Source organism: Strix aluco, chromosome 23 (assembly GCF_031877795.1).
Source record: "Strix aluco isolate bStrAlu1 chromosome 23, bStrAlu1.hap1, whole genome shotgun sequence".
Classification (NCBI taxonomy): domain Eukaryota; kingdom Metazoa; phylum Chordata; class Aves; order Strigiformes; family Strigidae; genus Strix; species Strix aluco.
In genome coordinates this window covers 2775920-2802991 of record NC_133953.1, presented here as the reverse complement: position 1 = coordinate 2802991, position 27072 = coordinate 2775920, and the positions used below count along the sequence as shown (strand labels likewise).

Sequence of the window (27072 nt, the reverse complement as noted above, 5' to 3'; positions counted from 1 at the left end):
GCAGCTTAAGCACGCTTCGGGCAGGCTTCACCTCGCTCCCTCCTTAGCTGCAGAGGGGGAACAAAACATTCTGTGGCCCCAACAGGAAGAGAATAGCTTGGTGCCTGGTCACATTTCCCGTGTGGCAGAGACAGAGGAAGAGAGCACAGCAAACCCTCAAAAAAACCAGGCAAAACTTCTCCACATACCTGCTGCCTCCAAGGGTGCTCAAGGGCTGAGTCTCCTGTAGCACTCGGAGGGTGCTGCAGGGCTGGAGATCTTTGTTCAGCCTGGTCTGCTCGCCAGCATGCCCCTTCTGGCCCTGGAATTTTGTTCTAGTAGGAAACAACCAAATAAAGCTCACCAAGCCCAGCCTGGAGCTCAGCATCGTGGCAACTGCAGAGACTGAGGGTCCCTTTGAGCTTCCATACAACCCAGGGGTTTCCCCAGTGCACAGGGGCTTGAATTTGTTCCCCTCCTGTCTGTCCCCCAGCCAGGCATCGTCATCCCCTGGCCAGCCACAACCCATTTGCCAGTAAATAGCAAAGAGCCATGGTTAGCTGGGGTCTCCCAGCTGGAACATTTTTGCCAGTAGCCAGCTCTGACCTGCTCAGTCCCAAAACAGGGACTCAGGACTCCTTGTTTGCCCAACAAGCAATAAAAATGCACCGGTAAGGCCAGGGAAGGACTGATGCTGAATGAAAGTCTACTGGACACTTTCAGAGATTCAGAGGAAAGGCATGAAAAAAGCCCATGGATCAAAGAGTCAACAATCACCCACTGATCGTTTTTACTAGACTGGCTGCTCCTTGCAGCAATGCCTGCCTTCAGGTATGCCCAGCACCTAGACCAGGCCAGGGCTACTCACGCTGCCAGTGTACACAAGGACCGGGAACACCAGCCCTGCTGCTGCAGCCCACATGTCCAGCAGCGGAGGGTGAGCCCCTTCAGCCTCTCCGCACTGCCTGCCTCCCCACAGTGCTGAAAGACCCAACAGCCCCTGGCCAAGCCTGAGCCCAGGTCCCCTCCGTGACCCTGGCAGGGCCATATTTCTTGCTATCCCCCCCAGGAGACACTGACCATTCTGGCAAGCTCTACACTCTATTTTTAATAAATTAGCCCTGAACTCCATTTGTGTGGATAAATATAGCATCAGCCACTCTGCCAAGCCATTTTTCTCTTGGTTAACACATTCATCCAAGCTGCTCTATTTGTCTTTCCTCCACAGACTCATATTCTTCTAGATTCATTTTGTCAAACAAATTGCACAAGCTGGACTGCCCATTTACCCAGTGCTGTTTGATTACAGGGGATATTTATGAAACAGCAAGACATATGGCATTAAGCTTCTTAATAATAATAATAATGAGAGAAGGGAAGGGGGAAAGCACTAGAAGAGAGGAGGGGGAAAATGTTTTTTATTACAGACAAAAACTCCTGCCACGGTTGATAAATTCCAGACACTTTTTCCAGTCACTCTTGTGTTGCTGGCATGATGAATGGCACAGGCACCAGCACACAGCTCAGCTGCAGGAACGTGGCTATGGGCTGCAAGGAAAGGAGGAAAGGAGGGAAATGCTGGAGCACACATGTGGTGCGGCTGGCTGAGGTGTGCAGGGGTCACTGGCCAGCGGTCACCAGGCAGTTCACTTCCCAGATTGGAATCCCACTGGTTGCAGCAATACACCCAGCCAGCCCACTGCCCTGCCTGCCATCAGCACTGTGCCTGGAGTCCCTCACGCTGCAGGCTCAGAGGAGCCTTGGAGGCAGTGCGAGGGCAGGTGACGTGGCCACCCAGCATCTTGCCAGTCCCCTGCCAGCATTGCTCCTCCCAAAGCCCAGCTGCTAAGATCAAGTGATTATTGGAGAATCCTGTGTTTGGGGAGCAAGTTATCCTCTAACTCTGTGGTTGCAAAGCAGAGCCTGAAGAAAAGGACATAGCACAGAGAAGCAAAGGCCTCGAACTCCTTACTACTGAGCACTCAAATCTTGTAAAAACTGCATCTACAGCCTAGTGAGAATTTAGGTCAGGTCCTCTCCTTCTCCTACATTGTTCCCATGCTGAATAGCATCCATATATGCAGCTAGTTTTTTCTACTGCAACCTGTATAATTTCCAGGTAGTCTCAGACTGCCCAAGATATTTAATTTCTGTATAACTAAACTGCTTTTGAGCCCGTTTCCTCCTCTTCTCTCTGATTTAGTCACTTATTCCTGAGAAATTTGGGACCACTCCACTCACCACAAGCAGAGCCCAGTTAGGTCTCTGAACTCATCCTCCTCCGACCCGGCCATCCTGGCTCTAATGACAGCTTACTGCAATTCAATCAAAACCTCTTTCAAAGGAAGATGCTTGATTAAGGGCCTGGGAGACCTTGGAAGTAGAGTCATTCCTGCAGGAGGAACGTAATTAACTTTTTTAACCAGCGGGCACTGATCTCAAGGTCTGGAGAACAGAGCCAGCAGCAAACTCACTGCCACGGATACGCAGCAGAGCCCCACCACGTTACCGGAGACCCCAGGGACAGTGCTGAGAACTGGACTCAGTACACACCAACCTGCAGAGCTGCTGCATCATCTCATCCTTCTCCCTGGTGGGAGCAGTCTGGGCCATTCACCTGGGGCAGAGACACCTTGTGCTTTTCCCCCCTCACCTCTGAGCTGAGTAAAGCTCCTGGTCTTCCCTTCTCACCCTCTCCCAAAAAGGAAAACACACCAAGTTTGCAATCGGAGACAGCATCGATCCTGGAGATAATTCCTTAGCGGCCCAGACTCCCCTCACTGTCTTACAGGGAAGACCCTGGCAATGGGATAAACAAGTTCAAACACGGAGACTAAAAGGCTTTCCCCTGGCAGATGCGAATGGCTTCCGCTTTCTTGTTCATCAGCTGGCACAGACCTGGGGATGCCAGGCAGGCAGTGTTAATCAGGCCTCGTTTGCGATTACAATGAACTCTTGCATTTCATGGCCTGCATCCTAAACCTGCTTTCTAATTCCCCAAGGGAGAGGGATTTACACTTTCAATTTTATGTCTAGTTAATTAATGGTCCATTACTGTCAAAAGGATCCGTAGCTAGAAGTTAAATCCTACAGGATTTACAATAAGGAAGAACCAAAGGCTGCAGAAGAAAACGTGCCAGAGCCCAGGGAACAGAGGGGTGTTTGCAGGTCCTCAGCACGGTGACATTAGTGACCGGACACTGGCCCGGTGACAAGGTTCACCCCATCACTCCCTGCTGGCTGCTTCTCCCTTATATACTGTACCAAGTTTCTGCCTCAAGTATCTCCTTGGAGAAAGTTTACCAGCAGGCTGCCAGGAGCAAAGGAATTCAAGTAAATTCCCCAGCTTGCAGCAAGCAGAGATCTGAATTGCCAGCCACAGAGAGAGGTCCCCCTCTCCATATCGAGTCAGGTACCAGGCCCCATCCTCCAGCAGCATCCACCACTGAGACCGAGTTCAGCTGGGGCAAAGAGGCACCATACTGGCTCTGCATATCTCCTCCCTGCCCCCATCTTGCAAATTCTAGGCAACCCCAAGTCTGCAGAAGACAGCATGACCTTACTTGAGCACAGTCTGTTATAGGGACTCTGCTTCCCTGCCCCTAAAATTGGAGTAACGCTACTCCAGTACTGCTGGAAACTAGAAGGGCGGAGACAGGCAATGCCATAGTACACACAGAGTACAAAACAGATCTTGATGGGACCTCCAGATTCCAAGCTACCTCTCAGGCAGGATTCTGCTTGTTACCAACATAGTTCCTCCTTAGTCTTCCTGATGGAAAAACACAGAACTTGAGCGTGGCGTACTGCAGCCCTCACCTTCCCAACATGATACTCCAGAGCCTCTCCAGGGGGAGGTCAGGTCCTGTTTCCCCCACCCCAGGGCCACCAGCCAATATTACAGAGTGACCTTGAAAGCTACTATATTTCTACAATGCCTCAAGTAGGAGACAAAACTAGAAGGTGTTTACCACACTCCAGCATCACTTAGGTGAAGGTAGGCCGTTGCATCCCATTAAATCGCATGGGAAATCAGGTGTCCAACATTTTGTTAAATTAATGCCACTCACTGAAGGATCCCAAGCTCTGCTGCAGGTAGAAAATGATGCGGCTACCTCTGAAGTGGGACACTGTCGCTATCCCATAGCACAGAGAAGCAGTCCTTGCTGCAGGTAGCCAGAGGCTCAGAGCAAAACAGTAGCTTTGGCAAGACTGGAACGGGTTTGTCTTGTTCGCGTTGAATTCCTCCCCTCCCCATCAAGAGACACTGAAAGGTCTCCACTTCCTTAGCAAGATAAAGGCTTCTGTGAAGTATACACAAGCCTGCCAATAGCCGAAAATGTCTGCCTGCTTCTGATCCCATCCCCTGAGATGCATGGTGTTGCTGCTGTCAGAGCAGAGGTATTAAAGCAGCTACACTGAAAGGTCTGTCAACATTACAGAGCTTGCTGTGCAGAGGTTTATAACCTGTCCATAAAAACTCACTCCAGGCTGAAGCAGGGCAAACAAGGTCCCCATGCCCCTCAAGCAGGGAAGTGTTATTTTCTTTTTATTTTGCAAACAAGGAAACAATTTTTTTCTGTTGCCTGAAGTTTTTCTGAGTTGTAAATGATGCCCAAGAGAATTTAGCTAGATGGGGACAGGAAAATACTTAAGTGATCAAAGAACAGTTACTGATCGCGTTTAGCAAGAGCCTGGAAATTATTTTATAGGTTAAGGTGGCTTGAGCTGCAGCCAGCACAGTGCAACTCTGAGGTCTACAGCCATCCAGGCAGATTCAGAGTCCTCCTTCAGCCTGGTCCATACCTGCAGGAGGACACATTAGGCCTGGAAGACAATCCAGAAAAGCCCCCAATTCTAAGCCCCTCACTCCCTCACCACTGAACATAGGTATGCCAGCAATGTTTCTGCCTCTGGAAAGCCTGGGGCAGAGAAGGTAGACTTTAACACTGTTTAGAGACAGTAGCAGAGTGGCTTTCCAGCAGTTCTCCCCCTGCCAGCTCTTCCCACTGAAGTCTGCCTCGCCCCCTTGATGCAACCATACAGCTTCATGGAACCCATTGCACGCACCATACACGTCATTGCCAGCATTCAGAAGCTGTACTGCTATTACTTTTAATCACTTCATCAAGTAAGCTTCTAAGACATCAGCATTTTTTAACTTCTTCCTGCACGGCTAGGAGCACTCCTCCCCACTGAAGCACTGCCTCAGTGACCAAGGCCTGGTAGCATCTACGTGAAATAGAGCTGTAGAGCTCATGACAAGATAAGTCCTGGCTTGTGTCAGAAATAGCATGGCCAGCAGGGACAGGGAAGGGATCTTGCCCCTGTACTTGGCACTGGTGAGGCTGCCCCTTGATGACTGTATTCAGTTTTGGGCCCCTCACTACAAAAAGGACATTGAATGACTCGAGAGTGTCCAGAGAAGGGCAACGGAGCTGGTGCAGGGTCTGGAGCACAGGTCTGATGGGGAGCGGCTGAGGGAACTGGGGGGGTTTAGTCTGGAGAAGAGGAGGCTGAGGGGAGACCTCATGGCCCTCTACAACTCCCTGAAAGGAGGGTGCAGAAAGGAGGGGGATGAGTCTCCTGAAACAAGTACCAAGTGATAGGACAAGAGGTAATGGCCTCAAGCTGCACCAGGGAAGGTTTAGACTGGATATTAGGAAGCATTTCTTTACAGAACGGGTAGTCAGACGTTGGAATGGGCTGCCCAGGGAGGTGGTGGAGTTCCCATCCCTGGAGGGGTTTAAGAGTCGGATTGACATAGCGCTGAGGGATCTGGTGTAGTTGAGGACTATCAATGTTAGGCTAATGGTTGGACTAGATGATCTTCAAGGTCTTTTCCAACCTAGACGATTCTGTGATTCTGTGTGAGTCCATAAAGCTCACTTTCATCCCTCCTATCTACCCTACCAGGGAAAACAAGACTAAACCCTGAAAACCCAAGGTTCATTAAAAAAACCCCAAACCCCACCCTACCAATGGACTGCATTCCATAAACAAAACATAGGATTTTTAGCCTCTACAACGCATTTCTTCCTACATGTAAGAACAGACCACTGCAGGACCTTAGGATCCAGCCTGCTCCGCCCCAAGTAGCCTCACGAGGGTTGGGGAAAACAGCAGCACTGCCTGGGTTCCCACAAGCAGACTCCAGCAAAAGGCAATGCTACCCTCTGGTGCTCCCTAGCAGAATAACCAGCCTGCCCACGACTCCCCGGAGCTAACGCAGGGGCTGCAGACCAGGGATGCCAACACCATCCTGCTTCCCCCACATCCCTCTGCACAGGCCATTTACCTGTATCATGCAGCTTTATCACCAAGAGAGCCATCACACCCTAGGCTCCCTAAAATACTACACTAGAAAGGGCTGAACGATGATACTGACTGACCCCCCCGCTCACCCCAGTGACACAGACCGCTTTACCGTGGAAGGACATTAAATAAATGTAGCAAGGTGCAAGGGGCTGTGCTCACACTCACCTGGGCAGGTCAGGGAGCTGTTTTCTTCCCCTACCCCTGTTAACGCTGTTTCTAACTCTTTTCAGCTGGTTTCAGTGTAAATTCCCTCACATATCTCCACGGCAAAAGCAATTAATATAGTATTAAGGGGAATGGAGGAAGAAGCTAGCTCTATCAAACCATTGCTTTGCATGAGGAGGACACATGGAGACTTCAGCACAGTCTTTGTTGGCCTTTCACACTTGATTAATTCGTGTTTATAAGGCTTTTCTTCATTTGAATGGAGCTTTTTGTGATTTATTTCTAATATATTTTCAGAAATGTAGCCCCGGCTTGCCAGCGCAGACAGGAATTGCATTAAAATAGGCTGTGGGTTGGTTCCTAGCATTTATTTACTATTCTTGTAGTAAACAGAAGATTACAATGTTTGTGATGCTTAATAAATCCCCTTTTTGTTAAGTGTATGTTTGTATGTAAGTAGAGCTTTCCCCTGTGTCTGTGTGCATGCATGATTATAATAGCAATGTTGTCCTCTGACAGTACATGTTTTTCATCTAATTCTTTCCCTACCTTTCTCATTTTGCCCATCTCTTTGTCCCCGCCTCTGATTTTCACCAACAGAACTTTCCGTTTTTTCCTTTGGTTGCAAATAACTTGCTCTTTGGGGGTTACTAAGGTGTGGCCTCAGAAACACCTATAAGTATTTCTTTCAGGTTAAGAAATAGCAAGAAAGAAAACATGTCTTATTGACTAAGATGCACAGAAACACCCATATTTCCCCTGGGTAACAGCTGCGTAGATTCCAGTGACATGTATTTGGAGGAATATGTTTTCTCTATTATTTCCTAGCCTTAGCCTAGATTGTGGTCATGATCCTAAACACTGCTTTTTGAAGTATCTTGCCCAACACACTTTTTGCCTGAAATCTGAATCTCTTCAAAACAGAGATTCACAGCTTTAAATAAATAAATAAATAAATAAATCACACAAAAAAATCTGTCCCATGGAAAGGGTAAAATGACATACCATGCTATGACTGACTCATCACAAACCCCCTCCACTGCTCACATAGCAAAGAACAATGTAAATAAACATAGTTTATGTTTATATGTAAATGAACATAGTAAAAAAGGTATGTAAATAAATATCGTAAAAAAAAGTCAAATGATTGACTTTATCCTTAAAAAGCTGAGAAACATACTTGTTCCAAAGGTTGCTAAACCAGCATATGACCCTAAATAGCGATTTAATAATCTCCTGTTTATAAGCTTGTTTTATAAGCTTTATAATCTCATGTTTTATAATCTGGTGTCAGAAAGCTCAGTTTTAGCAATCTAGGAAAATATTGTGATACTCACACTGGCCAGTGCTTTGTATCCAGGAATTTCAAGGCAATGAAACGCACAAATCCGGTTGCAGGGAGAGGAAGGATGCATGCTTAAGAAGCAGAGCTAGAAAGGGATAGCATAAATCTTCTTTTCCACATTTTTTTTCCTATCATTGCACAGGAAGGGTAGAGAAGGGGGGTTTCTTGATAAGTTGGCTTTTAAAAAACACCAAGGAGACCACTGGAAAAAGAGTAATAACTTCCTGGTTGTACACTATACAGTGACAGTATTGTTGCATGTAAAGGGCCTCAAATATTTTGTTTGGAGTTCAAATCCAGAATGATATAAATGCAAGGGTTAATGGATTTGCTCAAGAAATCAGGCTGTGCTGCACCTGTGTGCTGTGAATTGCCCCTCAGGTGCTGCCAATGAGGGCTCCAGCCCCCAGCACCCCAGGAATGCAGCTGGGATCCCTATAAGTAGCTTCCCAGCAGTGGGTGGGGGTTTCTGCTTGTGCTGCTGTCTGGTGTGAGGGAGCTGAGAGGTGCTGGAAGGGTCCTCAATATGTTTGCGATTAAAATTTTAGGAAAAAAGCAGGTAGGTACAGATATTTGGCTGGGTCTAAATGTTTTCTGAAACAGTAGAAGTTCCTAAAATATCTTTTAGGATTGTGGACTTCATGACGGAGCCTACATTTTACTTAAGTGGTTACCTAGGGTGGGTAGGGTATTCATCATGTTTTTGTAGCTCTGAGTTAACAGTTACAGTGCTGAGGGAGGGCTAGTGGCGCTGGGTGGTCCTGGAAGTGCTGTAATGCCAGCGGGAGCTGTGCCTGAGCAGGAGAGTGAGGGAGCTCACAGAAGATGTGTAAGGGGATGGGGCTGCAGCCTGGGTGATGTGGTGCCTGCTGTTGCAAACCAGATGGCTTGGTGCCTGGGGAACTGTGGGTGCTTCAAAAGGACTGTAGAGGGTTGCTGTTCAGGACTGACTTTAGGATGTCTTCGCAGAGCCCTGTCTCCTCTTTCTAGCTCTGGAGATCTTTGGGGGGCCCTGGGGAAGGGTAGGGGATTGCTGAAGGGAGGCTGGTCTACCCTGTAATTGAACATAACAACAGACTGTGATGATGAATCTTCCCTGTGCTTGGTGAGACTGGGGGGGGTAGCTGCTCTGAGTTTGTGTGGCGTGCTGGTAGCCTGCTTTCTGGACCAGATTTGTCAGGCGATATAAATGGTCTTGGGGGTGCAGAGTCTAATCTGAGATTGGGGGGAGGCACTCTGCAGCACCAAGATGCCCCTTGGGTGGTTAAGCCTGTGTTAGTGGTTGGCTTTGGCCCTTTATTTAGGCTAATTGCCAGTGTGCTTACTCTGGGATAAACACTTGTGGAACCTTTCCCAGTGGTTTGACCCTGGAGGCTTGAGTAGGTGTGTGGGGGCTGAGCTGCTTCCCTTCCTGGGGGCTCTCTGCTGGCACTGTCTGTGCCTCCCCGAGCAGTGATGGAGCTGTAAGGGGCTCCCAGTGCTGAGCAGTGGGTAGGAGGCTGGTCCTAGTCCAACCCTGTCCCAGTTTTGACTGGGATAGTGTTAATTTTTCTTCTTAGTAGCTAGCATAGTGATGTGGTTTGTATTCAGTAAGGGATTTGGTATGAGAAGAATGTTGAAAGCACACTGATATTTTCAGTGGTTGCTAAGAAATCAAGGACTCCGACTTCCCATGTCCTGACAGGGTGCAAGTAGCTGGGAGGGAGCACTGCCAGAGCAACAGACCCAAAGAGGTCGGTGCAATATTCCATATCATAAAATGTCATGCTCAGTGTATAGAGGATGGTCGGCTGGGAAGTGGAGGCTCTTGTTTCCAGGACTGTGGATTTGAGATCTTGGCTTCCCTGGGATTGCTAGCTGGGAACAGGCTGGGCATCAGCTGGCAGATGGTGAGCAATCGCACTGTGCATTACCTGTTTGTATTTTCTGTTGTTATTATTATATTTTATTTCAATTATTAAACTGTGTTTATCTCAACCTACAAGGCCCCTTACCTTTCCCCCTCTAATTCTCCCCTCCACTGCCTGGGCGGGGAAGGGTGAGTGAGTGGCTGCGTGGTATTTGGCTGCTGGCTGGGTTTAAACCATGACAGCCTTGGGATGTGGGCTGGGAGCTTTCCAGGCAGCCTGCCTGGCCAAAGGCCTTTTCAACCGCTGCAGACACGGGTATCTCTTGTGGGGCCCACTGGACACAAAATAATGCCATGAGAAACCTAGAAAAAGAACTGGAGAGAGACAGCTGCTCTGCCAGACCCAGCATTGTGTGTCACCACTGGTATCTGTGCATTGCCTGCTGTAAAGCTGTCCCCTGCCTTGAGACTGTTCCCTTTCAACAAAATTTCTGGTACCTTTTTAGCGTACAGCCGTAGCAGACTGCTGTTTTGCATTGATTGGTGCTGGATCCACATGTTGCTGGATCACCTGGCAATGAAAGCATTGCCCAGACCAAGGCACAGAGAGATTTTAGTCTCATTTGCTGGCACATGCAGAGCTGTTTGTGCTGGCTGTGTCAGCTGCAGGAGCACAGATGATAACCTATCTGGCTTATCCTGCTAGGACAAAGCTTCCTCCTTCAAAAAAACCCAAACATAATACCAGAACACACCTGGATCAGCAGAGTGAACTTACACTGATTCAGCATTTCATGTTGGCACAGTACCTCCAACCTGGTAGCAGGCACCCAAGGCCTTGATGTGAGCTTCCAGTTCCACTAAACATCAGCTCTTTAACTCCTGAGTGCCAAGACCCTCTAGAGAAGATAATTCATGAATCTGCTATGGGGGTCCTGCTTTGCCTTGCTCAGGAGTTCTTCTTGAGTATTGGAAACAGAAGCCTCAAGTCCCCTGGAGTTGAGATAATGGGATGGCTCAGCACCTCACCTATATATAATCCTGGTCTATATATAATCCCGGCCTGCCCTTTGCCTACGGTTGTCAGCCTGGTCTTCAAAGCCTCTGTGCAAACTGTTTTCCCACCTGCTGTGCTGAGAGAAATGATGGAGTAGCGGGACTTGAATGCTACCCTGGTATTCAAAGTACACTGACTCATTGCTCAAAGCTTTCCTTTCTGTAGCTGCCTGAGCAAGCTGAAGGGTATGGCCTGGCTCGGTTTTATAGGCAGAGAACCCTTGGCCCTGGTGCCTCTGCTGACTCAAGGCTGCTGGTTTGTCTCTGGCAGTTTTCCCCACCCCTAAAATGACTGCAGTGGTTGCCCAGGCTGGTGGGATCCCTGGGGGATACCCACAGGGTTCCAATCTGACCCAGGACTTTGTTTAAAGGAAAAATGTACATTTTCCTGCTAACCACAAGAACCTCTTTGCAGGTAGAAAGATCAGAGAGATCTATAAAAGCAATGCTTAAAAATGCATGGAGAACCAGCCTTATTTCCTTCGCTTTTATAGCTCTTTCTGACCAGTGCAAAGTAGCATACTCCCTTCGGAATCATTACTGGCAGGGGAACGATACTGCCAAAGCATTTGTTCTGGGAAAACTGGAGCATAAATGTGGAAAACATTAAAATGGATGTGTTTATGTGAAAATCATCTTAAGTGGGGGCATATGGTTGAAAACTTTGGGAAATCACATCAGGGCACATAATGCTTATTTTGAGGGTTTTTTTTTTTAAATAAAGGAAATGAGAGGGCGTCTGGTGTGAAGCTGAGCTCTAGAGTAGCCCATGGGCTGGCTGGAGCGAAACAGGGGGACTGCACCAGCATCTGGCTGGGAAGGGCAGGTGGGAAGGAGATGAGGTGCCTGGGCCCGGATGCTGGGGAGGAAGAGATCATGCAGGCATGAGGGCAGTGTGGGGCAGAGCAGGGACGGATGGCATGCCACGGTGCAGGGGGCAGAGCAGGGATGGATGGCGTGCCATGGTGCAGGGGGGCAGAGCAGGGATGGATGGTGTGCTATGGTGCAGGGGGGCAGAGCAGGGATGGATGGTGTGCCATGGTGCAGGGGGCAGAGCAGGGATGGATGGTGTGCCATGGTGCAGGGGGGCAGAGCAGGGATGGATGGTGTGCCATGGTGCAGGGGGCAGAGCAGGGATGGATGGTGTGCCATGGTGCAGGGGGCAGAGCAGGCAGGGTGTGCTGCTGGCGAGGAGTTGTGGTGTGAGCACAGAGCTGGCCTGGGCGGGAGAGCCAGCGGGTGCCACGTGTGCTGCCGAGGGGGCTGCGAGCATCCCGGGGTGGGGGGGCCCTGCATGCCACTAAAGGGGCTGCAAGCGTGCCAAGGGTCGCAAAGGGGTGTCGGGTGACCTGAGGGTTGCAAAGGGGGTGTCAGGTGTCCCGCGGGTCTCCGACAGGACTGCACAGATACGCAACAGTGGAGAAGGGTGTATATCCCCACGCAATGGAGGAATTTTTCTCTGTGGGAACTGGTTTTAGGCTGTTTGCCATCTTCTAGATCAGAGATTTGGTGGTGGTGGCTTTGTGCCTCACTATGTTTGTTTCATTGCACAGGAGAGATAGCATCTGGACCCCAGGATCCGAAATGACATTGTCCTTTCTGTCCAGGAACAGCATCTGTGACTTCCCTTTTTCCCATTACTCAGTGTTCTGGGTCCTCAATAAAATGCTTTTTCAAACTCTGCATTATACTCACAGCAATTTTCACACCCAATTTTTTTGTTACTCACGCTCATAAGAGTTTTTTTACCTTTGCAACAGCAGTTGCAGTTTGGCCAAAACCAGGACAGTGTTTGTCCTCGGTGCTTCCGTGTGGAGCCTTGGGTATTGTGAGGTGGTGTCCAGATAAGTGACGCTGCAATACCACAGTGGACATCATCTGGGGCAGAGCTCTGGGACAGCTGGCGGGTGTCCGGAGGCGCTGCAGTCCCTGCCCGACTGGTGTGCAGGGCCCAGCCCCACTTGCCCAGCCACTGGGCACCCTGTCTGGCCTGGAAGTGGGACTCCCTGGGTAGAGTTTGTGTACCCACTGGAGCAGAGGATTTGCTTGAACAAGAGGATGCCCAAATTCCTTTCAAATTAAAAAAAAAAAAAAAAGGGGGAGCATGGCTCTACTGCTGCACTTGGGGTTATTTATGCATGTGTTCTATTCTGCACTTGCTTGTAAATAGCTCTCAAAGCCTGTCATCACAAAAATACTAGAGCAGAGAGGTGAGCAGTGAAAGGAGGGAGGGTTTGTGAGGCTGCGTGGCGGTACGGCAGTATTTTGGGGGTCTGGAGTGGCTGCTTGCAGAGCTTGGCTGAACACACTAGAAGGCAGGTGAGGTTCTGCAACTCTGACTGTGCCACAGCCTGTTGCCAGGTGGTTTGTTTACAGAAAAAGATAAAGCTCTGCACTTAACATACAGGATATTGTTAAGCTCTTAGAAGCAATACACAGATTGATAAACCATGTAAATTATCTTAAAAGAATAGGAGAGTAAGTTAATTGTAATCAAGTGCTGGCTGGCAGGATCCCAGACTCCATTAGGAATAAATGTTTAGCCAGGTGGTGTGTAGCTTCTGATTTGGAACACGCTCAAGCTATCTGAAGCCTCACGGAGAGATTCCTTCCAGTAACCAGAGGCAGGGTGGTGTTTACTTTTTGCAGTAAAGACTTTTTAAAAGTTGCAGAGGTTTATGGTACGTGGCTATACAGTTTTTCAGCTGTCAGTCCCAGAGGAAAGGGCCTCTAACAGAGCAGCTAAGCTTGTCCCAGCATCTGGTGTCCCTGGAAAATATGAAGGGTTTGGAACAAACCCACTGTTTCATGAGAGTGACAGCTTTGATGTGAAACTCCTGGGGGGCAGAGGTTTCGGTGTCACTTAAAAGAGTCGATTGGCAGCTGTTGAAATGCTGAGGTGGGATCTCACCAAGAGCAGTTAGCGCAGAACGGACAGCACGGCTGTGGTACCTTTGTTTTCCTCCATGGGGGCCTCACCAGTGACATCCTCCTTTCAAGCTGTTTTGGTTTGATGCTTGTGGTTACGGAGCAGACAGTACTTCCCATCTTTGCTGTTGTCCCTCAAAGTGAGAAGAGTGTTGTTCTGTTTCTTGTCGTGTACGTTGTGCTACCAGGCCAAACTTAAGTGTACTAGATATGGAAGGGCCTCAGCTTGTTCAGTTACCGGTGCTTTAGATAAAGCAGTAATAGCTCAGAAAGATGACGAGATAGTGATGGGGAGCTAATCTTCTTTCCAACACACAAACCAAAACTGCATTTAAGGTTTATCTTCCTACGGAAATGACGGTGATAGGGTGAAACTTACAGTTAAGAAAGATTTTGCTGCAAACTTATGCTTGTAAATGACAAAGTGCACTCAATACAAAAGGCAGTCCTCAGATTTGACTAGGGAGGAAATGTGTTTTATGGACGTTTTTCAGAAGAATTCGAAGTTGACCTTGGAGTTGGTTTCCTAAGTTTAAGGTTACCAACAGCTTTGTATGAATTAGGCTTATGCTAAATCTCCAACTAAACTTTCCCCAACACTTCTTGATATTGATAATTCATCTCCAGAGACTGGAGTTCTTTCAGTACAGAAAATGTTCTCAAAAGGATACTTTTTGAGGACAACTGAGGCCTCTTTAACACTGTTCATCACAACATGGGAGTTCCAGCCCTGGAACTCTCAGACCAGTCTCTGGTCTGAGAGACAAACTCATTTATCCTGCTTTATCACCTTAGAGGTAAAGCAAGTCTGTAGCTGGGCAAAATCTTGCACTTCCTTCCACTTCTCTCCCATTGGTTAAGTGCTTAACTATGGTTAACTATAGTGGTTAACTATGAAGGCTGAGCTGCTCCTGGCCCGTGGGGCCAGAGCTCTGGCTGAGTGTTGCTTTTCCTTGGCAGGGCCCCGCTTTTGAGCAAACTTGGGCTCCCTAGAAGTGCTCGTCTTTGGTGCTCCAAAGGTGCAGAAACACCTGGGGAGGTTTCCACAAGAGCTGTTGCATTGTGAGGCAAGAGGCTCATGCTGGGCTGAGGCTGGGCCCTCTTGCCTGCTTTGACTGACAGTAGGATGGAAAAAGCCCAAGACAACAGCATTTTCAGACATTTGATATTGTAACACTGTTGGAAACAATCTTCTGTGCTATAGCATAAATGAAGTGATTGTGACTGTGCTAGAGGGCCTCCCACTGCTGCCATGCTGCTTGTATATTGAAGAGCACTCACACCAGCATAGTTCTTTAGTGAGTGCCTGGGTAACTCCTCCACTGCTACAATCAAGGTTTTTTTTTTTCCCCTTTCATTTCTAACTTTTACCCATGGTTTTAAGTTTAGTTTTACAAAAGCTCATTGACTTCTTTTGACTTTGCTGTCTTTTTTCACAATCTGTCTCCTAGAGACTAGTACTTATAATCAGAGGGTTGGCCTGGACAAAAAAAAAGAAAGCAATTTCTTCAGGACATGTTTTTCTGTGGCAAAACTGAGATATGAAGCAACCCACATCCTGTCCCTGAAGGAGACTGTAGAAGAGGTGGTGATGGGGGACTCGGGCGTCCCAGCTCTGCCGCAAGAGCCCAGAAACACAAGGTTCTCCAGCCTCCTAAGCAAACAGAAGCAGACAACAATGGGTAAAAAGCTGCCTGGGAAGTGTTTGAAAATCTCCCTCTGCTCCAAACAATTTGTCATTATGGACTGGGAGGAATCGCTGAGTGACTAAGTACAGCACAAGTCTGGTTGCACGGCCAGATGTGGCTGGAGGGATGCTGGTGTTTGTGGCTGGGTGCCGAGAAGAAAGGTAACGCAGAGCACAGGGCTTGCAGAGTGCCTCCCAGGAGAGCCAGCACCAGGTCTGGGCAGACGCTTGGGTGTCCTTGGGGCAGGAGGGGTAAGGAGGCACAACAGCAGCGCCGGCTCGCTGGCTCCTATGGGCTGCAGAGAAGGCAGGGAGCAGGGGGAAGCCCTTCCTCGCTCAGCCGGGTACACGCTCCCATTGTCCTTGCTAACAATGGGGGAGATGAGCGGGCTCTGGAGCTGATGACACAAACCCAAGTGCGGGCAGCAGCTGGCTGGCTGCTAAAGGGAAGCACTGTGTGTGCTGCAGCAACAGCCCCTGCCCTTCCAGTGCTGCCGCGGGGGAGAGCCAGGCCTCCTGACAGTCTGCATCCTGCAGAACCGAGCTCTGTTCTATGCCTGGAAGGGGCAAACCTGCCTGCCTGCCTTCAACCTGCCTCCCTCCAGAGTGAGGAGCTTCCCGGCTGGCTTGGAGCACAGGGGGGATGCTGCAGGCAGCTGCTTCCAGTAGCTCTTCTCTGGAACTATCTGCGGGAACCTGTGTGGTGAGAATTAACCACTCTGACCCAATGGTTTCTTCATAAATAAAGAACGCTAATAAACAGTTTCCTTTCCTTAAGGCCCAGCAGGTAGGAGGAGAAAATTCAGGGAAGCTATTTCCATTTTCTGTAGCTTGCATTATTCATCTCTCCTGAGACAGAGAGGAGAAAGCTAGGCTGGGGATGGGAAGCAGAAGCAGCACTGTGCTCTACGCCTCTCTCTCTGTCCAGCATCTTCCTAGGAGGTCCCTAAGAGCTCCTCCTTTCCCACACAAGTACATTTCCCCAAAACAAGTGGGTTTAAAGTTGCTCCGGGAATCAGCTGGCTGTCTGGGGCTTCTAACGCTGCACAACCTGGCATCAGCCCCCACAGGTACACCCCTTGATTGCCATCTTAAGGGGGGGCAGGCAGTTGTGGTGTGTCACAGGGTAAGGTGTTCAGCAGGTGGAGGAGTTTCACCCCCTGAAGTGGCATCTTTTCCCAGTTCCACCTCTCTGTCTGTGTTAACTCTCATACAAAGAGCCCATGGGATGCAGCACCCTTGCAAAGAGGTTGAATACAGGCCCTCTGGCCACTCACCCTGCAGGTAAGAGACATAGATCTGCAAACTCTGAGCTAGAAGTTATCCGCCAAACCTGCCTGATTCCATTGGCAGAGATGTTTCTCCTTCCCCCAGAGACAAGTCTCCCTCTAAGCTCAACAGAGATCAGGTTTTGCAGGGCATGGTGCAGAAAGCAGCTCTCCCATCCCAGCAGCTGTGTGGGAAAAAACCTAGCCCCTGCCAAGCGCCAGCAGGATGCATTGCTGGCTGCAATGGGAGGCAGTGAGGAGGAGGCTGGAGCAGGCAGCCAAGCACTGCTCCCACTCAGTCTGGGGAGCAGATGGAACAAGCTGAGAGGTCCATGCCTCAGTCAACCCCCTCTTCCAGGCTGAATTGGCTCCTAGTGTCCTGGCTGGCTCCCACAAGGATTTCCAAGTCTCTTGCAGGAAGATTTTAGTGGCCCTGGGCAGGAAGGGCTAGAGGCAGATGGAGATGGTCACCCATTCCTCCAGCTGGACACCAGACTGCAAGGAGAATCGCTCTGCTCTAGTTGGGCAGGAGAGCTGCACTGCTGGGATCCTGCCTGGTGTCTCCCAGATCCCAGTAGGGTGGAAAGGCAGCAGTGCCAGATGAGGCAGGGATTTACTATGGGGGATCCTACACCATAGTGAATACTCACTGCTGGCAGCCTCCCTTAAAGACAAGCCACTGCAACAGGCAGGAGGGGACAACATCCCCATTTGGGGACATTCTCATGTGACTGGGTGTGAGCACAGAGCCAGGACTTTCTGCTAGCCAGAGCATGCAGGAAAACAGAACAGAGGGAAGGGAGGGGTGTCAGTGCAGGGACTGGAGCTGATTCCTCATGGGCACTTCCTAGCCCTGGATCACTCTCTGTTAGACTGAGGTCTTCAGTCTCTGGGGCTTCTCTGTACCCGGGACGCAGCCATAAAACAGGCAGAGACTACCAAGAAGGAGCTCTGCACACTGCAGGCAAACCACCCCGGCAAAGCTGGGGCTTTGTGCCAGCCAGCCGTCTCCTTTGCTAGGCTAACATGGCTGCTCGAAGCACGGCAGAGCCCAGGGCAGTGTTGCAGCAGTAGCCCTGCCTGCCCCTGTTTTCCATGGCTGTGTGCTGCGTGCAGGAACGAGGGGAGCACAGTCTCCTCCAGCCCTGCTCTGTGCAGCAGTGCCACAAAGCCCAGGGGCGTCATATCTGGGCCATGCTACATATAGCATCCGCGGGGCCTCACTGGGCTCCCGAGGGCCATTCTGTCTCTCCAGTCAAGGGCAAAGCTCTTCTGCAGCCTCCCTTTGTTGTCCCTCAAAGAAGGGGTGGGAAGGGCCTGGGTTTGGCTTAGTGCGGTGAGAAGCACAATTCCTTTGCAGCCCTCCTGTCAGCTGGAGCTCTGGGGCCTGGCCCGCCTGCCAGGCAGAGTGGGGACGTGCAAGGGCAGGCGCTGCACTGCGAGGCAGGTGAGCGTTTCCATCAGTCAAGCCTAGAGCTGCGATCTCTGCCAGATCAATAGCACTGATTCTCGGATGCCCTCCCTTACCCCTCCATCCCGTAACTCCCCAGCTCTAATGGCCCTGCAGAGGATGCCAGGTGTCTCTCCCCAGGAGCGCTGCCCCTGGCCCTGTTGGCCTGGACCTCACCCCTCCCCTCCCCAGCAATTAGCAGTGGGGCAGCAAATGGTTGCGGGTAGGGACGGGCTGTGTGGGCATCCTGCTGGCATGTTTTGAGCAGGACCCAGAGTGTAGTGCTGTGCAGTGATTCATGAGCAGGAGGGAGAGGGAGAGACGCTTGCCCTCCTTCCCGTGTTTGGGGGTAGGCTGAGGGCAGGGGAGAGCTGTTCCTCTTGGGAAGGATGTGCACCCACTTTTCTCCTAGAAGAAGGGCGTCCCCTGCAGCAGGATGTCCTTGGGGCAAGGCCAGGTTTTAACTGCTGCAGCAGCACCAGACACCCCAGTCATGGTCCCCCTCAGTGCCTCTGTCCCCAACCTGCCTCCTGCTGCTACTGGGGATGGTCCTTGAGCTACCGGGAGCAGTGATGCCTCTAACACACTCCAGCAGAGCAGAAGGACTCCCCACATACCCCGTCTTTCTCTCCAGACAGGAGATAGGGGCAGTTTGGCTGGTCTGAGCTCCTAGGAAAGCTGTCTGTGCCCTGCCTCTGTCTGCTTGTCCGTCTGTCCTGCTGCATCGACCCACGCCTGCTGGTATCTACGCTGCTGTGCTGCACTGTGTCTGGCTGGCTACTGCCTTGCCCCTGTTTATGCCTGGCTGACTGTCTCTGTCTGACACCTGCCACTGCAAACGCTGCCTGCCCCCCTCTCCATTTGTCTGTCTGTCTGTCATCATTAGATTTTCTCCTCCCCACCCTTCTCTTTTCCTTTGGCCACTATCTGGAGGCCTCTGCATTGAGTGTGACTTGGGGACTGATTTTCTCTGGTTTATGGATAGCAGCCAGACTGCAATCTGCAGTGAAGGGACTATCCAGCTGGAGAACCTCTGCAAGGAGCCTCCTGCAAACACCTAGGCAGGATGCTGGCTGCCAGCACTGCCCAAAAACTGCACAATCACGCCTGCCTCCACAGCACCGCCAGCCAGAGATTTAAAGGAAGCTGAAATCTCTTGCAATGGGACTTGGGCAACTGCAAGCCTCCAAAAGCCTTTGAGCTTGAATTCCCTGGCTGCCTGCACTCACATAGCTGGGGGTGGGGGTGTGGAGATGTGGGGCTAGATGTAAAAGGGACCGGTGTGTGTGCGCACGTGTGTGTGCGTGGTTATGTGTGCTGCTCCACATCACAGCTGTGTTTGTGCTTGCATTTTTCGCACCCTGATAATGTGGCAACACGCCTCTTATGTTTGTCTGTTTGCACGGTATCGATCTGCTTCCAGTCGTGTTAGTGGTGGCTTTCTGTGTCAGTTTGCCATGCCTTTAACCCCACCCGTAGCCAGCACTGTGTGTCTGCACCATCCTGGGTCACCAGCGTAGCTGTGGTGCTGTGCACGTGCAGCTGCGTATGACCCCTCAGCCGGGGACCGTTTGACACCCAGCTGCCACAGCAGGTAGGGTCAGGCCTTTGCCCTCCTCGCGGCAGCACGCTGCTGTACGCCCCTGGGCATCACGGGCCCCCTGGCCAGCCTGGGTGTCTGGCCCCATTTGGGGCAGCACGCCTGGAGCCCACGTAGTGAACGAGCAGCCGGAGCCAAAATTTTGTAGAATTAGCAAAACCCCACTGCACAGCCAGCTTGCAAAACCTCAGCACTCGAATGGCACCTGGGATCAGGTTCTGCTGGAGCAGAATATGACTTTTCAGATCAACTTTCACAGTGCCAGCCCTTTTTGCAGAGCCCAGCCGGGGGTGAGGACAAGGCAGGCCATCCTGCATGCCTTTGCTCCTCCCTGGGGTGCCTTGGGACCCAAACTCCTGGGAGAGCAGCTCCCTGCTGCTGCCCTCCTCTCCTGTCCTCTCCACCTTGCCCAAGAGCAGGGAAGAGGTCTTCTGCCAGGCCGCTTTCTGGGTCCGAAGACATTCAGCCTGTGCAGCCGCAGCCCTGCTTAGCCCCTTCCCAGCCGCGCAGTGACAGGAGCTGTGGGGAGCACGACCCTGTCTGCATCTTCATTGCTACCAGCCCCGGGCCTAAAACTGAAGGCTTGTGGCCAGTGGCATCACAGACAGAGCTTCAGCTGTGTCCCCCACCGTTCCCACCACCGTTTCCCAGGTGGAGGAGACCTGTGTCACATGGGTCTTTGGTGACTTGGTGCAGGCTGGCCTCCTCGGGCACCTGAGCTCTACCCATCTGGGGAGGGGGCATACCTCCCCCCTCCTCAGCAAAGCTCTTCTTGCCACCCCCGAAGCACCCCCCTTTCGCAGCCAAACGACTCCCACGTTGCTGGGGAGGATGAGGGTTGGCAGCTCTTCTGCGAAATGTGATGTTCCCATGGCGATGGGGATCTGCCGCCCTTTCTAATCTGCGGAAAGAGGGGAACGGGGGGAAGGGAGGGGGGGCAACGGGACCTCCCGCACCAGTGCGTGCCCCGCCCGGGCCAGGGCTGGGGGTCCCCCCCTTGCCCCCCCCCCGCCCCGGGGCTTTCTTCCTCCCCGCCCGGCGCCGCGGCCCGAGCCCCTCGGGGCGGGGGTGGGGTGGGGGGGGGGGGGCGGGCAGACCCGCAGAGGCAGGGCCCCCCCCGCCGCCCCCCCCCGCGCCGCAGGGCCGGGGGCCGAGCCTGCGTGACGCCGCCCGGCCCTGATTTGCTGGGGCCGCCCGCCCGGCCCTTCCCAAACTGCGGGAGCGCCGCGCCGCCCCCAGCCCCGCCGGGCAGCAGCGCCGGGCAGCAGAGGCGGCAGCGCCGGGCAGCACCGGACAGCGCCGGCAGGTAGGCACGGCCCCCCCCGGACACCCCCCGGCCCCGCCAACCCCGCCGGCGGCACGGAGAGGGGTCGGCGGCCCCCCCGGAGTGCGGGGCAGCCCCTCGCTGCCGGCCCCGCGGCGGGATGCTCTGCCCGCCCCAGGATGCCGGGGAGGATGCAGCGGGCGGCGGCCACCGAGGGAGACGCTCTCAGGTTTTTTCGCAGTGGTACCGGTGGCCCCCCCCCCCCCCCGCCTCCCCTCCCCGCTCCCGGGATCGGGACTGCGGCAATCCGCTGTGGGCACGCCTGCCACCACACGCGTGCCCGCTCCCTACGCGGGGGGAGCCCCACTGGCGCCCCGACCCCTCCTGCCCCTCGCGTCGCCCGCCTCGCCCTTCGCTGCGCACCCACGCACACGCCCTGCACAGCCGGGAGCCCCCCGGCACCTCCCTTGGTGCTGGCAGCCCCCCCAGAGCACCGCCAGCTCCCCAGGCTCTTGCGTTCTCTCGGCCCATCAGTCCGGCTCTCCTCCTCCCCGGCACCCCCACCCACCCCACCCCTATCCCCACAGCCCGTTTGTCACCCTCGGCTTGTCGCGATGGTGGGCACAGAGGTACCACCGTGGCGTGGCCCCGAGCAGGTGGTAGAGACCTCTCCGGAAAGCTTTGCCCCGCAAGAGCTGGGGTCACTACTGCTGCCGTCCTCGTGGGCCCCGTCCCCCCACAAAGCCCCTGGGATCACGCAGGAGCGAGAGTCTTCTGCCTAGCGCAGCTCCCGGCACCGCTGTCAGGGGGAGAGGAGGGGTACAAGGGATCCAAGGGCTCATGAACCCAGAGCCTAGAAGATCTGAGTGCTCTTGCACATAGACGGGAGGAAATCCCCTCTCTGGGAGCTTCTTTGCACTGATTTTCTGGAGGAAAGCCTGGCTGTGACCTAGATAGTGTCCCAGGACATTCAAAGAGGAGCGGGTCGAGGCTGAGAAATGACAAGGGACGGGGCCAGTTTCTAGGAACCCAGAGGAAACTCGGGTAGTCTCCTCCATCATGCCTTTGCCCCCATTTGCAACCTCTTGGTTGTCAAGACCAAACAGAAGGGAATTTTTCTTCCTGGCCGGGGTTTGGGGTTGCGGACATAGGGATCTTTCACAGCTTCAGAGTGAGCAAATGGTTTTGGTATTTCCTCTTAGAATGTTATATGAAAGACCCAAAAAATGCTAAAAACAAAAATCCAGCTGGCTGCAGTGCAGGCAGTTCCTAGCTCTTCCCTGGATGCTTAGCCAAACTCAGAGGGAGCAAACTGGGGGTCTGCCATCCCCTCTGCCAGCCTGGAGTCCCAAAGGGGTGTTAATTCACCTCTCCCTCTTGGACCTGGCCCCACATCCCCAGCCCGGAGGACCGACTGCAGGGCGCTCAGTGTGTCCTTCAGCCCCGGCGTCTGCTTTGCTGCTCCCCCACCCTCTCCCTCCATTCCGCATGTCTGCGGCTGGATTCCCCATGCGGCTGTTTGGCTGGGCTGCAAACCTTTAATTCATTCCTCTCAGCTGGATTGGACTGTCAGCAGCCCTGGGGTTTTGATGGCACATCTGTGGGCCCCTTACCCACACAGACCAGGAGGCAGCCTGAAGAAAGACAGATGCCGGGCCAGGGACCTGGAGGGTGGACTCTGCCACCCCAAAACCCTTCCACACTGGCCAGGCAGGCTCGGCTCAGCCCCCGGAGACTTGGTGCCATCCTTCAGCAGTCTTGGCTCCCTGTCCAGCTGCCGTGTCCCTCCTTCTCGCTGCTCTTGGCCCCTTTCCCTCACTGCATCGCAATGAGTCATCTTTGCTGAGCTCACCCGCTGGAGCCGCAGCGGGGCTGGCCGGCCCGGAGCCCGCCGGCGCCGAGGGAGGGTCGCTCACCTGGCAGCACGCTTGCCCGGAGCTGCAGCCCCCTGCCCACGATGTGCAGGCACCGGCGCACATCCTGATTTCTCCTGCCTGTCCCTTGACTGGGCACCCAGCCTGGGCACGGAGCAGAAGGAGGGGAAGGCAGCACACGCAGGCCTCGCTGCAGGCAGCTGCAGGTCTGTGCCACGCTCATTTAATGTCGGGGGAGCTGGGGGGGGAGAAATCCAGACAGGGAAAAGGGAGTGTTGCCTGGGGATACGGAAAAGTGATGCTGGCCAGACACACAGTGCCCGATTCCCTAGCTCATTGTGGGGCCAGACCGTCCCTGTGCAGTGAATCAGACGTCATGATGAGGAGCAGGCTACAGAGCATCATTTGTGTGAGAAGAGGCAGCCTGCCCACCTGTGCCACGTGTGCCCAAGTCTGCACCACCGAGTGCCCACATCTGTGTGCCGGGGCAATGGCCTGGCTAACTGCCTCTCTCTCTCCCTGCCCAGGCTCCCCTCCCAGTGACAGCCACCGCCAGACACCTCAGCGGAGAGATGAACCCCACCGTCGGCATCGCTGTCATCCTGACAGGTACAGCCGGCAGATGCGCATCCCCTCCCTGCTCTCCAGCGAGCTCGGCCCAGAGCAGCCAGGCAAGGGCCAGGAGGCTGCATGGCCATCCCCAGTGCTCACTTTTCCCTGTCCAACCTCTTGCCTCTCCCAGTCCTCCAGGCCGCCCACTGCCAGATGGTCAAGGACCTGAGTGCCTGCCTGCTGGGCCAGAGCCTCCGGGTGGACTGCCGTTATGAGAACAAAACCAGCAACCCCCTGACCTACGAGTTCAGCATCACCAAGGACAACAGGAAGCACGTCATCCACAGCACCATGAGCGTCTCCGAGAACATCTACCGGAGCCGAGCCAACGTCACCATGCACAAGAACCTGGTGTGCCTCTACCTGCAGAGCTTCACCACCAGCGATGAGGGTGTCTACATGTGCGAGCTGAAGGCCGCCAGCGACTACACCAGCAACCAGAAAAAGAACATCACTGTCATCAAAGGTGAGACGGGCAGCGGCGCCTGGCCTCAGTCCCTCCTTCCCATCTGCTCCTTGACTTAGCAGGGCCAGCAGAGAAAACCACAACCCCCTGTGGTATCCCCAAACCCTCCCCGAGCCCCGTAAATGCTTCCCAAGCTTTACATGCCCTTCCTACTACAAGCAGAAAGCCCCAGAGATGGCCTCAGTCTGCCCCACCTCAGACTGCTTACCCCTGCCTTTCTCGGGCCCCACCTCGGTGTTGTCCCTTAGATGATGCTTCATAGTCAGTCCCAGCAGATGGGATGAGCCTGCTGGTGAAGACTGAAGAGGTCTGTGGTCCAGAGCGGGAGCGCAGTGGGGATTTGCCATACGTATATCCCACAGGAGCAGTCCTCCAGTTCCAGAGCCCTTCGTCTCACCTGGTGCCCATCCCCTTGCCACCTCAGTCAGGCACTGTCAGGGTTATGCTTCCCAGGGTCTCTGTGCCCCCAAAAGCTTTGCCGCTACATGGGCACAAGGTGGGAGGGGAAACAGGCAAGGGGCCAGGATGAGACTTGCTGCATTTCTGTGGCAGAGAAAAGGCAAGAAGCTGAGTCCCGGTACCCCTTATAACACCCAGCCTGATCCTGTTCCCAAGGGATTTCAATGCAGCTCTTCTCTCCCTCCCCGTTCCCTCTCCTCACAGACAAACTGGAGAAATGCGCCGGCTTCAGCCTCTTGATCCAGAACACTTCGTGGCTCCTGCTGCTTCTCCTTTCCCTGCCTCTCCTGCAAGCTGTGGACTTCGTGTCCCTGTGAAAGGAAAAGCACACACACACGCACGCACACACGCACGCACGCACACACCGAGTACCCCAGCAAACCCGCCTCCCCCGCCAGAACACAGCCCTTGGAAAGAGAAGCTGAATCATTTGGAACAAGTGAAACCTCTCTGTGTTATCTCTATATAGCCGTATATCTAACGCTAACCACCATCCTGTGCCAAGACCCACCATCACACGCACACATGCCCTGCTCCGAAGCATGGTGGCTCTGCTAGGCAGCATTGCTTCTCCCATCACACCTCCCCGCTCAGTAGGCTGGCTGGTTTGCTCTTGCTGGGAGCACTGGAGCCTCAGCCCCGCACAGCCCGCTGCTCCCGTCCCTTTAACTTTTGGGGTTTGCCTGTTCTCAACTGAGGGAAGACAGCTGGATTGGCAGGTAAGAGAGACAGACGATGCGAGAGCGTGCGGAGGGGTCCCCGTGCTGGGTGCTGTGCCCACAGCCCCTGGAGGAAACGGGGCCCCCCCGGTGTCCGCAACCCACCCTGCCCGCTAGCCAAGTGACTCACTGATTTCTCAGCCTGCTTCTGTCACCCTCAGTCACCCTGAGCTGTTGCAATTGCAAGGGGGCACGAGGTGAGTCCTGTCTCAGAGCAAGCTGGGAAGAGACGGGGAACAGGGGAGGCATGGGGTGATGCTGGGCCTGGCTAGGCTGGGCGGAGAGAGGGAAGGGGGTCTAGGAGACACCCATCAAATGCCCCTGCCTCCTTAGGGCTCTTCTGGGGCCCTGCGAGGGGGCTCACTGCAAATGGGCTTTGGCAACAAGTGTTTCCTAATCTGTTTCTAACAGCTGAGCTGGAAGAGAGGCCTCCTCCAGACATCATCTGGTACCTTTGGGCTGCTCGAGCCCAAGACACCACTTGCTCTCCCCGGGGACCAGCCCTTAGCTGTGACGAGAGAATTTCTGCCAGCACCCGCTCGCAGTGGAGGCAAGCAGAGCCTCTCTGAGCTAGCCACAGCCTTGCCTTTACCCCTGCTCCCCTCCCCGAGGCCCCTGGAGCTGGATCCAGTCAGGCTCGTGGGGAGGGGACTCCCCTCCGGGAGCATGACCCCAAAGTCTCCACAGGGACTCCTTTGCACCATCACCCTGTCTTCCCTGAGGGAACATCTGGGGACCCTGGTTCCTTCCTCATGGCACACGTCCCAGTGCCTGGCCCTGGGCAGGCTCAACAGCCTTCCTCCAGCGCAGTCTTCCTCCAGTCCCACCGTGCTGCTGGGAAGAGCCCATGTGCTCCCTCCCTTCTCCCTGTTCCCTTTCAGCATTTCCCTGCCTCCATTTCAGAGCAGAAAAGGGCCTAAGGGCAGCCCAGCTCTTGGCCACTGCCTCAGTAAGGCCAGGACCTTCCCAGGGGTCAGCAAGAGCAGGAGAGGGATGCTGAGCGCAGCCCGCATCCGCCAGCCCAGGCCTGCCCCGATGCCCCACGGGACCCCAAGGAGCCAGTGGGCTCCCCAAAACCCCTGCCCTGGCCTCCCCAAAATCTGGCACCTCCCAGGCAAGGAGCAGCCCAGCTCCTGGGGAGAGAGACCGGAGGGCTGCCCCGCTGCACCCACACGCAGGGGCGGGCAGGGGCGCAGGACAAGATGCAGACAGGAGCACCGGGGTCCGTGGGGTGCACCCCAGCCCCACTGAGCTACCCGTGCAGCCACAGCTGTGCCACCACGGCTGAGAACAATTCACAGCAGCTGCTCCCCACTCCTTGTTGTTCTCCAGACACTGCGAGCTGCCTCCTACCCCCGTGCCTGTTCCCTGCCCGTCCCTGCCTGCTTGCTTGCTGTCTAGTGCTGCTGAGGCCGTGCCTAGCTGAGGTCTGGCTGTGCCCAGCTCCCTGGGCTTGCTGGTGAGCGCCAGAGCAGGCGCAGAGCCCAGCCGGCAGAGCGCGGATGCGTCTCGAGTCTCATTTTTTTGTGAACATTTGTAGTTGTTTCCACAGCTTATCGTAAAAGAAATTCTGTTAAGGGGGAAAGAAAAAGAACCCTACGAAAAGCAACAACAAAAAACCCCTATCCTCCAGGAGTGTTCCTCTGTCTGCACAATAAAACCCTGGGTTGTGTGTTGGAGCCACGGCCACCTGTGTGTGCGGCGGCGGGGCGAGGGACCGTGGCAGGGCTGGGCTCCAGCCTGCAGCGAGGGCAGGGACAGCCTGTGTCCTCAGCCTCCCAGCTTGGGGGGACACTCTTCCCGGGCAGCCCTCACCATGCCTCCCCCCAGGTCTCCAGCAGCCCGAGCCCTGCGGGAGAGAAGCAGGCAGTTGCCTTCCTTGCCAGGAGGGCAACCTCCTCCTGCCCCGCTGGAGCCCGTGCCTCTGTGCGCAGGCCCTTTGCCCCTGTTCCTATCCCCCCTGCTCCATCCCAGAGCCACCCCCCTCGCCCCATTGTGAGCTCAGGGCCAGGGCTGCCCACCGTGCTGGCAGG

At 53.8% G+C, this 27072-nt stretch overlaps 1 protein-coding gene across 2 annotated transcripts; it reads left to right on the top strand.

Moving 5' to 3' along the window:
- Nucleotides 1–9675: 9675 nt before the first annotated feature.
- THY1 (Thy-1 cell surface antigen) lies at nucleotides 9676–26718 on the top strand. Of its 2 annotated transcripts, none has more exons than XM_074848861.1 (4): nucleotides 9676–9696; nucleotides 23311–23392; nucleotides 23526–23861; nucleotides 24525–26718. In XM_074848861.1, exons 1-4 carry the CDS (start codon nucleotides 9694–9696, stop codon nucleotides 24635–24637), a joined length of 534 nt encoding a protein of 177 aa, XP_074704962.1. In that variant the 5' UTR covers nucleotides 9676–9693; the 3' UTR covers nucleotides 24638–26718. The 2 variants fall into 2 exon arrangements, with proteins under 2 accessions (XP_074704962.1, XP_074704964.1); XM_074848863.1 differs by lacking the exon at nucleotides 9676–9696 and adding an exon at nucleotides 20855–20951.
- The last annotated feature ends 354 nt before the right edge of the window (nucleotides 26719–27072 follow it).